The 12558-nt window shown below is 48.4% G+C and overlaps 5 protein-coding genes across 5 annotated transcripts; 2 read left to right on the forward strand and 3 right to left on the reverse strand.

The window, feature by feature from the left end:
- Positions 1–413: 413 nt before the first annotated feature.
- On the forward strand, positions 414–2001 carry PGRI_085800 (uncharacterized protein; the record flags this gene model as incomplete). Its single annotated transcript, XM_040796294.1, has 4 exons — positions 414–531; positions 665–975; positions 1035–1322; positions 1378–2001. 4 exons carry the CDS (start codon positions 414–416, stop codon positions 1999–2001), a joined length of 1341 nt encoding a protein of 446 aa, XP_040650832.1.
- A 536-nt stretch (positions 2002–2537) lies between these two features.
- Positions 2538–3908, reverse strand: PGRI_085810 (putative lipase; the record flags this gene model as incomplete). The annotated part of the gene is made up of 1 exon (XM_040796295.1): positions 2538–3908. The coding sequence occupies one exon, from the start codon at positions 3906–3908 to the stop codon at positions 2538–2540; it is 1371 nt and encodes a 456-aa protein (XP_040650833.1).
- Positions 3909–5210: 1302 nt separating this feature from the next.
- Positions 5211–9037, reverse strand: PGRI_085820 (DNA repair protein RAD10; the record flags this gene model as incomplete). The annotated part of the gene is made up of 5 exons (XM_040796296.1): positions 5211–6849; positions 6899–7000; positions 7057–7096; positions 7322–7507; positions 8113–9037. The coding sequence occupies 5 exons, from the start codon at positions 9035–9037 to the stop codon at positions 5211–5213; spliced, it is 2892 nt and encodes a 963-aa protein (XP_040650834.1).
- A 189-nt stretch (positions 9038–9226) lies between these two features.
- Positions 9227–11419, forward strand: PGRI_085830 (mRNA-binding ribosome biosynthesis protein NOP4; the record flags this gene model as incomplete). The annotated part of the gene is made up of 1 exon (XM_040796297.1): positions 9227–11419. The coding sequence occupies one exon, from the start codon at positions 9227–9229 to the stop codon at positions 11417–11419; it is 2193 nt and encodes a 730-aa protein (XP_040650835.1).
- Positions 11420–11612: 193 nt separating this feature from the next.
- Positions 11613–12125, reverse strand: PGRI_085840 (putative progesterone binding protein; the record flags this gene model as incomplete). Its single annotated transcript, XM_040796298.1, has 3 exons — positions 11613–11791; positions 11848–11943; positions 12020–12125. The coding sequence occupies 3 exons, from the start codon at positions 12123–12125 to the stop codon at positions 11613–11615; spliced, it is 381 nt and encodes a 126-aa protein (XP_040650836.1).
- Positions 12126–12558: the final 433 nt, after the last annotated feature.

The following is a 12558-nucleotide window of genomic DNA, read 5'->3' on the forward strand; positions in this document are numbered from 1 at the left end:
ATATCTATTGAATAAAATCTAATATATAATATATATATATATATATACAACATGTATAACATATATATTTATAGATACTTATATGTTGTATCAAGCCAAGATCTCTTAGTTTCATGCATTCAACATTAAACGAGGCGGTGAGTGGAGTAATGATCGTCGTGAAGAGATGAAACGAAATAACCACGTTCCCCCTCTATTTCCTCCTTTTTTTCCTTAATTATTTTGCACACAATTTGCTTTTCACGTTCCTGGTTGAACGAGTCAAGTTTATAGAGGATTTGATGAGGCAGGTTCCGCATCCACCTTGGCATTGATTATTTTGGGCTTTCCGGTTCTCGACCTTCGAACCCCCCGGTCTTCGCTCTCTACCCTCCGTTTCGAATATCCTCTTTACTATTGGTACACTCTCCACCATGGCAGACACAGTATCATCACAACCAGAGCTAAAGGGGCGCAATGTCTACGTTTCCTCTGGATTACGACCGACTAAAGAGACCACGTTCCGTGAATGGGTGGTTGCCAACCAGATCGGTATGAACACCTTGGATTCGCATGGAGATCAAGACAAAACTGTATCTCAGTCGCTGCGCTCATAATTGAATCCCTATAATGCGAAGAAAAAAAATTGATAGTACTGGTAATGCTAACAATTGCTTCTCTACAGGAATCTCCTTGACCACCCTGGCTATGTTGCTGGCTCTGCATAACCTTTACCCCTCGCTCCGTCCATATACCCAGCCCTTCTTCCAATTGTCCTATTATAACGAATCCTCGAACTCATACGTCCAAGGCTGGAACGATGTCTACTTCGTCATTAGCGCTGCTATCGCACTCACCGGTATCCGCGCTATCGCTATTGAATGGATCCTCCAGCCATTGGCCCGCGCATGTGGTCTAAAACGCAAACAGTCGGTTCGCCTCGCTGAGCAGGGTTGGCAAGCTATGTACTATTCGTTCATCTGGGGAGTTGGATTGGTGCGTTTGGCCTATATCGACCTGGGAATATATAGCTAACCGCTGTTTCTACATTGCAGTATCTCTGGAGGACGTCATACTACTGGGGTGATTTCGCCGCCATGTGGTCGCAGTGGCCCGCCCGTCCTTTGTCCGGCTTGATGAAGTGGTATCTTCTTGTTGAGCTGGCATTCCTCGTGCAGCAGATCTTCGTGATCCACGTGGAAGAGAGACGGAAGGACCATGTCCAGATGCTCTCCCACCACATCATTACCAGTATCCTCCTAAGCTCTGCCTACATCTACGCCATGTACAATGTCTCCAATGTAGTGCTATGCCTCATGGACATTGTGGACTTCTTGTTACCGGTTCGTCAATCACTATTCACCGAGTGCTCCTAAACAGCTACTAATACCTCTACAGTCTGCGAAGATCCTCAAATACTCCAAGTTCGAAACGGCCTGCAATGTTGGGTTTGGCCTCTTCATGGGCACATGGTTTATTACCCGACACATCATTTACCCCATGGTGTGCTGGTCCGTTTATTATGATCTCCCCCGCGAACTCAGCTATGGCTGCTACACCGGTTCGACAAGCGAGTTCATCTCAGCCGAGGCCCCGAATGCCTTCACATACATGCTTGGTCCATACTTCAGTTTGGACAACCCCATCTGTTTCAACCCCACTCTCAAATGGATCTTCCTATCCTTCCTGTTGTTCCTCGAGGGACTGTCCATTGTATGGTTCAGCATGATTGTCCGTGTTGCCTACGGTGTGATTCGCGGCGGTAACGCCGAAGACACCCGTAGTGACGAGGAGGACGAAGCGGAGGTGGAAGACCATACCGCACCCCACGGGTCTGCGCACTTGGCTGCCAAGGACGGTGCCCCTACCGACGCAATCGAAACTGGAAACACCCCGGGCTTAGATCGTCGGCGGTCCAATGGAACTGCCTCGGTGCGCGCCCGGGGCCTTGGTCGTGTTCCTTTCGATCCGAGCGATCGGAAAGCTCTCTTGGGTCGCATTGGATGTGAAAAGCCCACCTAAATGCCCATTTTTCATTTATCATTTTCTCTCTTGACCAAAATTTGATGACTCCCATTTCGAGTTTCTCCCTAGCATGCCTCTGTCCACATACCCTGTGCCGTGATCTCCATTCTCCTGGTGTCGGCGTTGAATAGCTAGCCCTGGCCATGCAACCGAGTGCCCGAATTACGATGAACTGCGATTTCTAGGGTTTGGTTTGCGGCACATCTTTAGTCTGGTTGCCGGGTCTTATATCCACTTTATTTCTGTTTTCTTGTTTTCTTCATATTCATACTCATTGTCGTTCTGTCGCCACTTGCTGGCGTCGTGGGAGGTTTCCTGCTATGCTTTTTGTTGCCGTGATGATGATCTCTACGGACTTGGAGTTTCTAGAGCTTCACACAATAATACCCAATGGAAGCATTTGGCCTTGTACATGTATCATAGAGCCCTGTCCGATATGGACCTATAGATTTTCCCTCGGGTGAATACGGAATATAGCGTTGCCTTCAACCCCAAATCCGTAGTCGGATCACCCTCATCTAACACTCTAGATCCTAGTGATGAACATAGTCCCTAAGTGGCGGCTCTTCATTCCCATTGAACCCATACAACAAAACATCAAGCAATGAAACCACATTCGACACAGCCTCTACCCCCAAGAAATCATATACGTCCAAACCAGGCGCAAGCAACTCCCCACAGACAGTATTAAGATCAATTCTCTCCAACCGCCCAGGCCCATCATGCATCAACGCATCCACAAACAAAGCATATGCCAATGGATTGATCAACATAGCCGAATGCGAATAAAGCCCACCAGCTGCACGCCCGGCACAAGCAACCTGCACCTGCACATTCGACACCCCAATTCCACGCACATCCCCCAGTGCGGCAGAAGCCCACTCCCCACTCTGCGGTTGAACAACATAGTCATATCCAGAGTACACGCTCGTCGTCGGCACGAACGCCGAATCCCCGTCCTCACTACGTAGAGCGCGGATGAATTTCGTATCATACCCCTGCTGCTGCACAGCCGGCGAACAAACTGGCTCAGCAAGCATGCACAACGTCTCAACAACTGTTCCATGAAAATCACCACTCACAGCCATGAAGTCACTTACCGCGGCCCGTGTTGATGGCCAATATTTCAGCGCCCATTGCACGTCTAAGCTACCCTGTGACCAGCTTAGGACTCCGATGGAACGCCCCGAGAGCTCCGAAATGTAGTTTATTGCGTATGCGACGTACTCTGCGTTACTTTGGATGTCGCCCAATGAGTTTCCCGGGATGTTGACCCATACTGGGTCCGTGTGCGGGTGTGCGGCGAAGATCTTTGCGTAGTTGAAGTGGTAGGTGCTACCAGCTGGGTCGGCGGTTCCTGGGACCAGTATAATGGGGATTTTGTTGTTTTTGCCGTAAGAGAAGGCTGAGGGTATATGAATCGCGCTGCGAAGAGTTGGTTCAGGAATACCGTAATGTGCGTCGTAGAATGACTTTGTTGGGTGGATTCCTGGACTTGGGTTTCTGGTGTTGTTGTTGGCTATGGAGTTTATTTCGTGGTTTGTAATGCCGTCAAGGATGTCGATGATGGTTGTTGGTACTAGGCCGAGGGATACTACGTCGATAGCCTTTTGGAGGATCGTTTGGTTGTTGGTGTGTGAAATTGAGGAAAGGACTGAGAGGCCTTCTTCTACTGTTAACACGGGCTTGATCTTGCCTGTTGCGATGTCGAATATCTTTGCTTCGAGCCGAGATAGCTCTTGGTATATGCCCGTGCTGAAGGGAGTTCCACTTGAGGACGTGTTGAATAGCTGTTTAAAGATGTCTGGAACATCGTGACCTTCTTTCAATGTATAAGAAGGCACTGGGCTACTGAGTGATGATGATATAAAGAAGATAAACCGAAGCACTTGGTGACAGCGCATGGTGATGCTTGGCTCCTTAGGGCTGACTATCTAGTCGTGGAAATTGACCTGGAAATACCGACATTTTATAAACAAAAGGATATAAGGATATTCCATCGGAGTTCAACCAGCATAAACTTCGTACCATATCCGATGATTCTATCAGATTTAAATCTCTATTTCGGTGCCATTACATGTGTATACATATCGCATCTCACTCTATATACTATAACGCTCCATAGCACCGTCAACATACCTTGTAATGCAAACCAGCAAACTATCTATCATCTTATCCTATCCTAATTAATAAATAAATCTTATGAGTGGTAGTTAAGATACAGAACCCGGCTAAAGGGTTGGGGCCGTCTCACGCTTCTCATCGGTCGTGCAGACAGCGTCCGAGCACCGGAGTTTCTTCTGTGTTTGTGTATCCCGAGATTAGTATAAATCAGTCCGGGTTAATGCCATTCAGCACACTAACTTCCCGAGTCGTAACCTAGAACAGAAGGAAGGATAGCCAAATAGAGCCCTTATCCACCGCAATTGTATTGTATAGCAGATTAATGACTACACATCCATAAGAGTTGGCAAATGCAGTGAAAGATGGGGAATATAGTGGGTACGCACGCAAAAAACTCCATGTCATACGCTGGTTAAATTGCGTCCCTTAAGCATTAGAGTTGTGGGTAAAACATCCAAGTGGGAAATCTGCACTAGTTTTAGTTCATTCAACGCTAGACGATGGAACAACTATAAATCTTGAATCAATCATACACCATGTAGGCGACTATCATAAAGGCTAACATGCTGCCTGTGGGGGTATATAGATCCCGGTGGCTGTTCGCAAGACCTCGACCTCGACCTCGACGCTCACAGCTCACAGCTCACAGCTCACAGCTTTTGTCCCACATGACGTGTTAATCAATAGATGGTTGCAACTGGAGTCGCAAGATATTCCTGTAACTCCGGCACGGTTTGTAAGGAGTAAGGAGCATCCTAATACGTTAAACCTCGTAGTCCGTTGAGATCTACCCGTGGACGTAGTACAGCCACTATCACTGTCGATACTTGATGATGCTACCTATGTACATACATACCTTTGTGAAAATTTTGATACCAAACAGTATGCAGGGAGAAACAGCCCAAAATAAGTGGTAGCTAGACTAACAAGAACTGACAATTGTATTTTTTACAACCGCGACTATTCTCCTCTTTTTTGGAAGATAGGATAGTTATACAGAGTTAGATTACCCTGCTCTATCCATGTATAGAGGTATATCATAGTTGAAGACACTAAGAACAGGATATAGTACATATGTGTAATTAAAAGTCAAGAGGGGCATATTCGTACACTATCCGACAAGAATCGCTGGTCAGATTCCGGGAAAACCGCAGAAAGAGTTGGTCAGGGCCGCGATTCCACTTCACAATATCTGCCTCTGCAGTCCCAGGAGGAAAACCATCCATTGGCCGAAAAGCAGCAATGGGCCCAATGCGCACCTCCTCTGGGATAAGCAGTGCTGTTGGTATTATAGGCCCCATATCCGTATGAGCATAATATGAGATTGGGGCAAGTTCGGAGCCAGGAATTGGTCCATTCGCTGGCTCCAGTGCACTAAGTTTGGATGTATGATGGGCTACATTCATTGCCATTGCCCGGGATTCTTCTATCTCCATGACCGTTCGCCCCAGGGCTGCCCAGATTGAGCACTGGTAAAATCCTTGCACTGTGGGAGCTTGGTAGAGCAGAGCCAGTGCCGCGCGTCGGGTACGCGGTTCACGGCATCGGAGACTGGTAAACCAGAGCGGAAGGCCAACATTGAGTTCAAAGGTAAATGGAGGCTGAGTGCCGTCTGGTCGCACCGAGGCTTTAGGTGCATTCGCACATTGTTCAACGATATTTTGGAAGTTTTGGAGATAATCATCAAATTGCATCAATGACAACGATGTGCAGGTCTCAAGCATGACATATAGCATTTCATGGTAACTCAACAGAAGGGCACCGGTACCAATCTGTTGCAGCGATAACATGTCTTTGCCACGAAGCACTCTCATCAACTTATCGAAGCCAGTATGCCAGTTCCTCAGTCTAGTCATCAGGTTGAATAGTTTCGTATTGAATTCATCCGGTACATGGGAGGTATTGGCCCCCATTAAGTGGTTGGTGCAGGCACGTTCGAAAACGGGAATTTCTATAGCTAAGAGCACGATTGCCTCCCGAGCAGACTTGAGTGAGTCAAACTGTTGCGTCAAGGCATGTTCAGAGTATCGTAGTGAAGCAGTTACTGGAGCCTTGCCGCCGGCGAGAGCGAATGCTCCCAAACGGAGAAATATTGGGATAATCGTATCCTCCAGCAAGGAAGCTTGACTCGCAGCCCCGAACGCTATTTGGGGACGCAAAGCGATGATGAGCTGCACACCTTGACTATAGAGCTGCATTGCCCCGTCTGCATTTCCCTGAATAGCCTCGATGCAGATGAAAAGGATACAACTGATCAGTCCAACAAAGATATCCACACTACCCTGCTCAATACGCTGACGAACAGCGGATACCGAGCGTGAGTACCAGCCTAAGGCGTCTTGATGATTCTGCGTCAGATAAATAGTACTACCACGGCGTTGTGACGCAGGATCCAGACATTCTTTGGGACACTCAAATAGCGCACTAATGGTGATGATAGCATCCCACACAGCAGGTTCATAGCGGCAGACCTGTGGGACGATAGTGCGCCAGAAATCAACATCCAATCCCCCGCCGATGGAGGGGGCAGCAAATTCGAAATAGTAAGCAAATGCACGTCGCTCTCGCCACACCTTATTGGTGTTTGGTGATAGTGATAATGGGTTGGCGATAACCGAGACTGTGGAAGAGGGTGGTATGTCTTCAAAGTCACACTTGCGACCTGTACTGGTACATCGAACACAGCTGGGCTTTTCTTCTCCGCACTTGACTCGTCGAATTCTACGACATGCTCAATATTAAACTCTGCCTATGGAAAAGAAACACCTACTTGCAAGTTTTGCATCCTAGCCTTGACCTCGGGAGGACCCTTGAGCGACCATTTGCACCGTCCAAACGAGCGTGCATGTTGATTTCATGATTTGGCTTGCGCCTAGAAACCTCAGCGGGGCAAACACAAAATCATCAAGTGGCTAGAAGTCCACCAACCTCGTCGACCCGCCGGTGCCCAGGTGCCCGTATCTGATGACTAATTATTTGGTTAGTCAGCTCTCATGTTCTCTCCAGTGCTGGTTCCCCAGGGTCTCCAAGGTTGGAAGGTTGCCCGGCCGGGCCTGGCCCAAGTCGGAAATCGGAGGGATGTACCTAACTAGCCAACTCTTAGCTACTCAGAGAACACCTAGAATTTGAGACACAAGCAAGGGTCAAACGTATCCAACCCTTGGGAAAGACAGGGGAAATTATAACGGAGCACGGCACTCCGTATAAAAAAAGATGTTCGGAACATAGTAGTAGTAGTAGTAGTAGTAGTAGTAGTAGTAGTAGTAGTAGTAGTAGTAGTAGTAGTAGTAGTAGTAGTAGTAGTAGTAGTAGTAGTAGTAGTAGTAGTAGTAGTAGTAGTAGTAGTAGTAGTAATAGATGGATTTGACATGAAGATAGGCTTATCAATATAGTACCTAGATGAGGAGAAGAAAATGAAATGGAAAGACAATTGGTTCAAGAGTGGTAAATGGTCCCCGGCACCGAAAGTTCTCAACAATAAGGAACCCCATGGCAAAAGTCCTAGCCTGGCCCAAAAAGGCAGTGTAGGGTGTAGAAGTGACATGTCAGACAAAATTTTCGTAACGGTGAGCCATGAGCATTGGGAAGAGAATCATGTCCAGCCGTGCCAGAAGGCTCGGTGTCCAGAAGCTCTCGGGAGATGTGATAATATACACCTATCTAGGGATGTGGGAGGAGTGACTGGATCCCTTGAGCTAGATCCATATTTCGGACATAGATAACATATTCCAACCTTGAAATCGCCAGATCGCTCGAGTTATAACAGCTATGCACAAGAATGCAATTGCATCCTCGCCTCCCTACTGGGGACGGTACCGTATTCCAAGGTAATGTTATAAGGGGTACCGTAGTCAGTAGTCAAGTAGGTGACAACGATGCCCGTATGTAGGAGTTTGGAATGTTGAAAGTGGATGTATGGTGGAGATAAGCAGATCGGCTCTCAACTAGCATTGTCTCTAAGCCTGGCAAGTGCGGCCACGATACCTTCACTCATCTCTTCAGTTCGCTGACTTTCAGGTTGTGGCTCGGCAGGCCGCGTGGCATGCGCGGATGCTGTTTTCCTGCTTTCAGCCAGAACTTCACGAAGGATAGCCTCTTCTTCATCCTCTTCCTCCATATCCTCATCCGCATTCACGGCTGGTACTTGAGCCCGGTGTTGTGTGGCAGGAGCAGAAGCCCTTTTCGTGCTCTCGACTCTAAAATCTTCCCGGACTGCATGGGACCACTGCTGGACCTTTTTCTCTCCCCAGCCCGGCACGGCACTGATTTGCTCCGGTTGTGCATTAATGGCATTTTGCAAGCTACCGAATGTGGAGATCAAACTTGCGGCATCGGACTTGTTGATACTTCTAGGCACCGTGACAAACTCCACCAATGATTCTTTATAAGATTGGGCCTGTTGTGCTCGAATGGCGGTGGGCTGTGCGTTCTCTGAGGACTTGAAGAGCTCGAGATAATGCGCAGCCTCTGGTGCAGACCAACACAATATCAAGGTCAGGTTGTTGATAATGGATGTTTTGGACAGCTCTCTGAGACTATCTTCATGGTTTTGTATGTCCACCATCACCAGCACAAGGCGGAGGTTGTATTTGCCTGCTAGTTGTTTCACTCGGGAGTAGATGTATTCTGGGTGTAGGCGATGGTATTTCAAGGAGAGAAACATTGCACACGTTGTGAGGCCAACCACATAGTCCGCGGGGATATCTGCATACTCCCAAGGTAGGAGCTTTATATGCGTTAAGATTGGGTTACCCTTTTGGCGCGTGGACACTAGAATCGCAGAAGTACCAGGGCGGTTGGCGAGCGCTTGGGGTTTCGGCTGTTGGACTTTCGATCTAGAGGATGCACCCGGAGCTGGAGAATCTAAAGGGCGGGATTTTATACCGCTCTCTGGGCGTGGGGGATCCATCTCGTCCACCAATGTGTGTGTGTGCTGTTAATAGTAGAACGATGGATGGAGAGCTGATAAAGTGGATAAAGCTATTGCTTATCTGGATGGTACCCACACCGCCTGGGCCAATCTGCCTCAGTTTTCTGCCGCTAATTTTTTTGCTCTTCCTCGACCGCAGAAAAAAACTTCAGTCGCAACCAAGCCATTATGGTTGAATTACACAAGAAACGACGCCTCTCGGGCGACGAGAGCCCGGAAGTAAAAGTAGAGGCCACTACACCCGCCGCCGAGGCTTCAGCAGCACAGAACAAGAGAACTCTTTTCGTCCGTTCACTACCCACCTCAGCCACGACAGAGAGCCTCGCAGAATATTTCTCGCAGTCCTACATTATCAAGCACGCTGTTGTCGTCTGTGACAAAGAGACAAAAGTGTCCAAGGGATTCGGTTTCGTTACATTCGCCGACGTCGAGGATGCGGAGAGCGCTTTGAAGGAACTTAACGGGTCCAAGTTTGACGGGAAAATCATTCGCGTCGACTATGCCGAGTCTCGTAAGCGTGAGATTGATGAGAAGATTGGACGCAGTGTCCCCACTGCTGCGTCTCGCGAGATCAAGAAGCATAAGGAAGAGGAGAGAGGGCAGGGCCTGCCACCCAAGCTGATTGTTCGCAATCTGCCGTGGAGCATCAAGGAGCCAGAGGATCTGAATGTCCTGTTCCGCAGCTTTGGAAAGGTCAAGTATGTTACCCTCCCGAAGAGGAATGGCAAACTTTCTGGTTTCGGTTTCATTACCATGCGTGGCAGGAAGAACGCCGAGAAGGCGCTCCAGATGATCAACGGAAAGGAGATTGATGGACGTCAACTCGCTGTCGATTGGGCTGTTGAGAAGGATGTTTGGGAAACTACCAAGAAAGAAGACGACGAGCAGGAGGGACAGAAGGAAGAGAAAGAGTCTGGTGATGTTGAGATGGAAGATTCCGAGGGTGTCTTGGAAGAGCCTTCAGACAACGAGACCTCTTCTGATGAAGATGACGATGACGATGAAGACAAGGATCTGGATGAGCTGGATGAGCTGGACGAGGATGAGGAAGACGAGGAGGAGGATGACCGAAACGCCACTACAATCTTCATTCGCAACCTCCCCTTCACTGCGACAGACCAGACCCTCTACGACCATTTCAAAACTCACTTTGGACCACTACGGTACGCACGCGTGGTCCTGGACTACGAGACCGAGCGCCCTCGAGGCACTGGATTTGTCTGCTTCTGGAAGCCTGAGGACGCCAACACATGCATTCGTGAAGCCCCCCGAGGAGCGGAAGCTATGGCCCCCAACAAGGAGAAGCCCAAGTCTAGCACCGCCATGAAGCACTCCGTCCTCAACGATGAAAATTCCGACCCAAGCGGCCGCTACACCCTGGAAGGCCGCGTCCTACAAGTCGCACGGGCCGTGAGCAAGGGCCAAGCCAGCAAGCTGGAAGAGGAGGGAGCATCACGCCGTCTGGTCCGCGACACAGACAAGCGACACCTATACCTCCTTAACGAGGGTACGATCCCCTCCAACTCCCCACTGTACAAGAAGCTCTCGCCCTCCGAAATCAAGATGCGTGAGGACAGCTACAAGCAGCGTGAGACCTTCATCAAGAAGAACCCAGCTCTCCACCTCAGTCTCACCCGTCTAGCCATCCGTAACCTCCCCCGTCACATCGACTCGAAGGAATTGAAGCAGCTTGCCCGAGAGTCTGTCGTCGAATTCGCCAAGGATGTCAAGGCAGGCAAGCGCCATCCGCTCTCAAAAGAGGAGCAGCAGCGATCCCGCGATACGATGAAGGAGCTAGAGCAGCTGCGCAAGCAGAAGAAGATGGGTATTGTGCGTCAGGCCAAGGTTGTCTTCGAGACTCGCGAGGGTACCAAGGTCTCCGAGAAGACCGGTGGTGGTCGCAGTCGTGGCTACGGATTCATCGAGTTCTTCACTCACCGTCACGCGCTAATGAGTTTGCGCTGGCTGAACTGCCACTCCATGGCAGTTCCTCCTTCTACCCAAACCCCCGAGGACCGGGACAAGAAGAAGAGCCTCGTTGTTGAGTTTGCCATTGAGAACGCCCAGGTGGTTAAGCGCCGCAATGAGCTGCAGGCGAAATCCCGCGAGCCCAAACGTGAGGATTATGCTGAGCCAAAAGGAGATAAGAAGAGGAAGCGCTCCGATACTCGTGATGGTAAAGGAAAAGATGGACGGGATGGTCGAAATGGTAAAGATGGTAGGGACGCGAAGCGTGGCAAGACTGGAAATGGAAATGGCGCTAAAAGTGAGAAAGTGAATGAAGAGGAGGACAAGGCCGCGAAGCGCAACCGCATTATCGGACAGAAGCGCATGAAGCGCAAGTCCCGTAAGGGGAATTAAAGACGTGAATGTTACATGTGACTTTTTTTTTAATGTATAGGCATTGTTTATCCCAGCAGTCAGAGGGAAGAACTGTTCTTTGTACCTACGCGATACCACCATTTCGAAAATGAAAAGCATGGATTTGATATTGGATTCCATTTCTCCTACTGGGTATATAATGTCGCACATTCAATCCATGTGAAGGCTGCCCTTAAGTGTTCTTGGCGCCTTCGACTTTGCCAACAATGTTATACCGTTTGCTGAAGAAAGTGTACCACTCATCCAAGACAGTCTTTTCCTTATCTGGCAGGTCATACCACTCAGGTACACAGTCTTCAGGCTTGAGAGAGGACGAAGCGAGAGCACGGGATGCATCCTTGCCGGCGAAGACTAGAAGAAAAGACAAGTCAGTCTAATTGTTCTCATAAAATAGATGCTGTACTCACCCCGATATGAACCCGAGGCCCCGTAAGCTGAATTCCGGGTCACATCAAAGACAACACCCTTAATGGCGACCAGAGTCGGGCGGTTAGGATCGGAACCTGATAGTAGATATTAGGGTCTCTGAGGTACATTGGAAATAAGGAATTGGAGGAATCTATGAGGGGTAAACTCTACCGTCACATTTGGCCAATTCCTCGACGGAAATAGGGTCGTCCTTGGGAGGGTTGAGCTCGACTGGCACTTTGGGCTCGAAACGCTTAGATTGCTCTTGTTCGACCATTGTGATTGTTTGGAGATGAAGTGGAGGGGAAAAAAAGATATTGGGGTTGGCGGGGTTTCCCGAGTCGGCCTGCTTACTGTACTCTTAATTGATCCCGAGGTTACTATCCATGGATGTAATGAAGTACGGAGTATATAGCTTCATCTTTATTTTGTTTTGGAATATCTATAGAAATTATTCAGTTTGTTCTTCTATACAATATGCGTCATATGACCTTAGACATTTTATAATTTGAATATATATAATTTCTAGGTTTAAAATGATACTGTGAACTACTTAGGCGGATTGGACACCTCTTTTATAGGCAAGTTCTCTTTTTTTTTTTTGGCCCTAATCAGTTTAAAATTTATATCAAGTTCATAGTACAGTACTATGTTGTACTATGTTGAACTTGTCTAGATATACAACATACTCCGTATACTGATAGGGAATT

The sequence above is a fragment of the Penicillium griseofulvum genome (assembly GCF_001561935.1).
Source record: "Penicillium griseofulvum strain PG3 chromosome Unknown contig_11, whole genome shotgun sequence".
Taxonomy (NCBI): Eukaryota; Fungi; Ascomycota; class Eurotiomycetes; order Eurotiales; family Aspergillaceae; genus Penicillium; species Penicillium griseofulvum.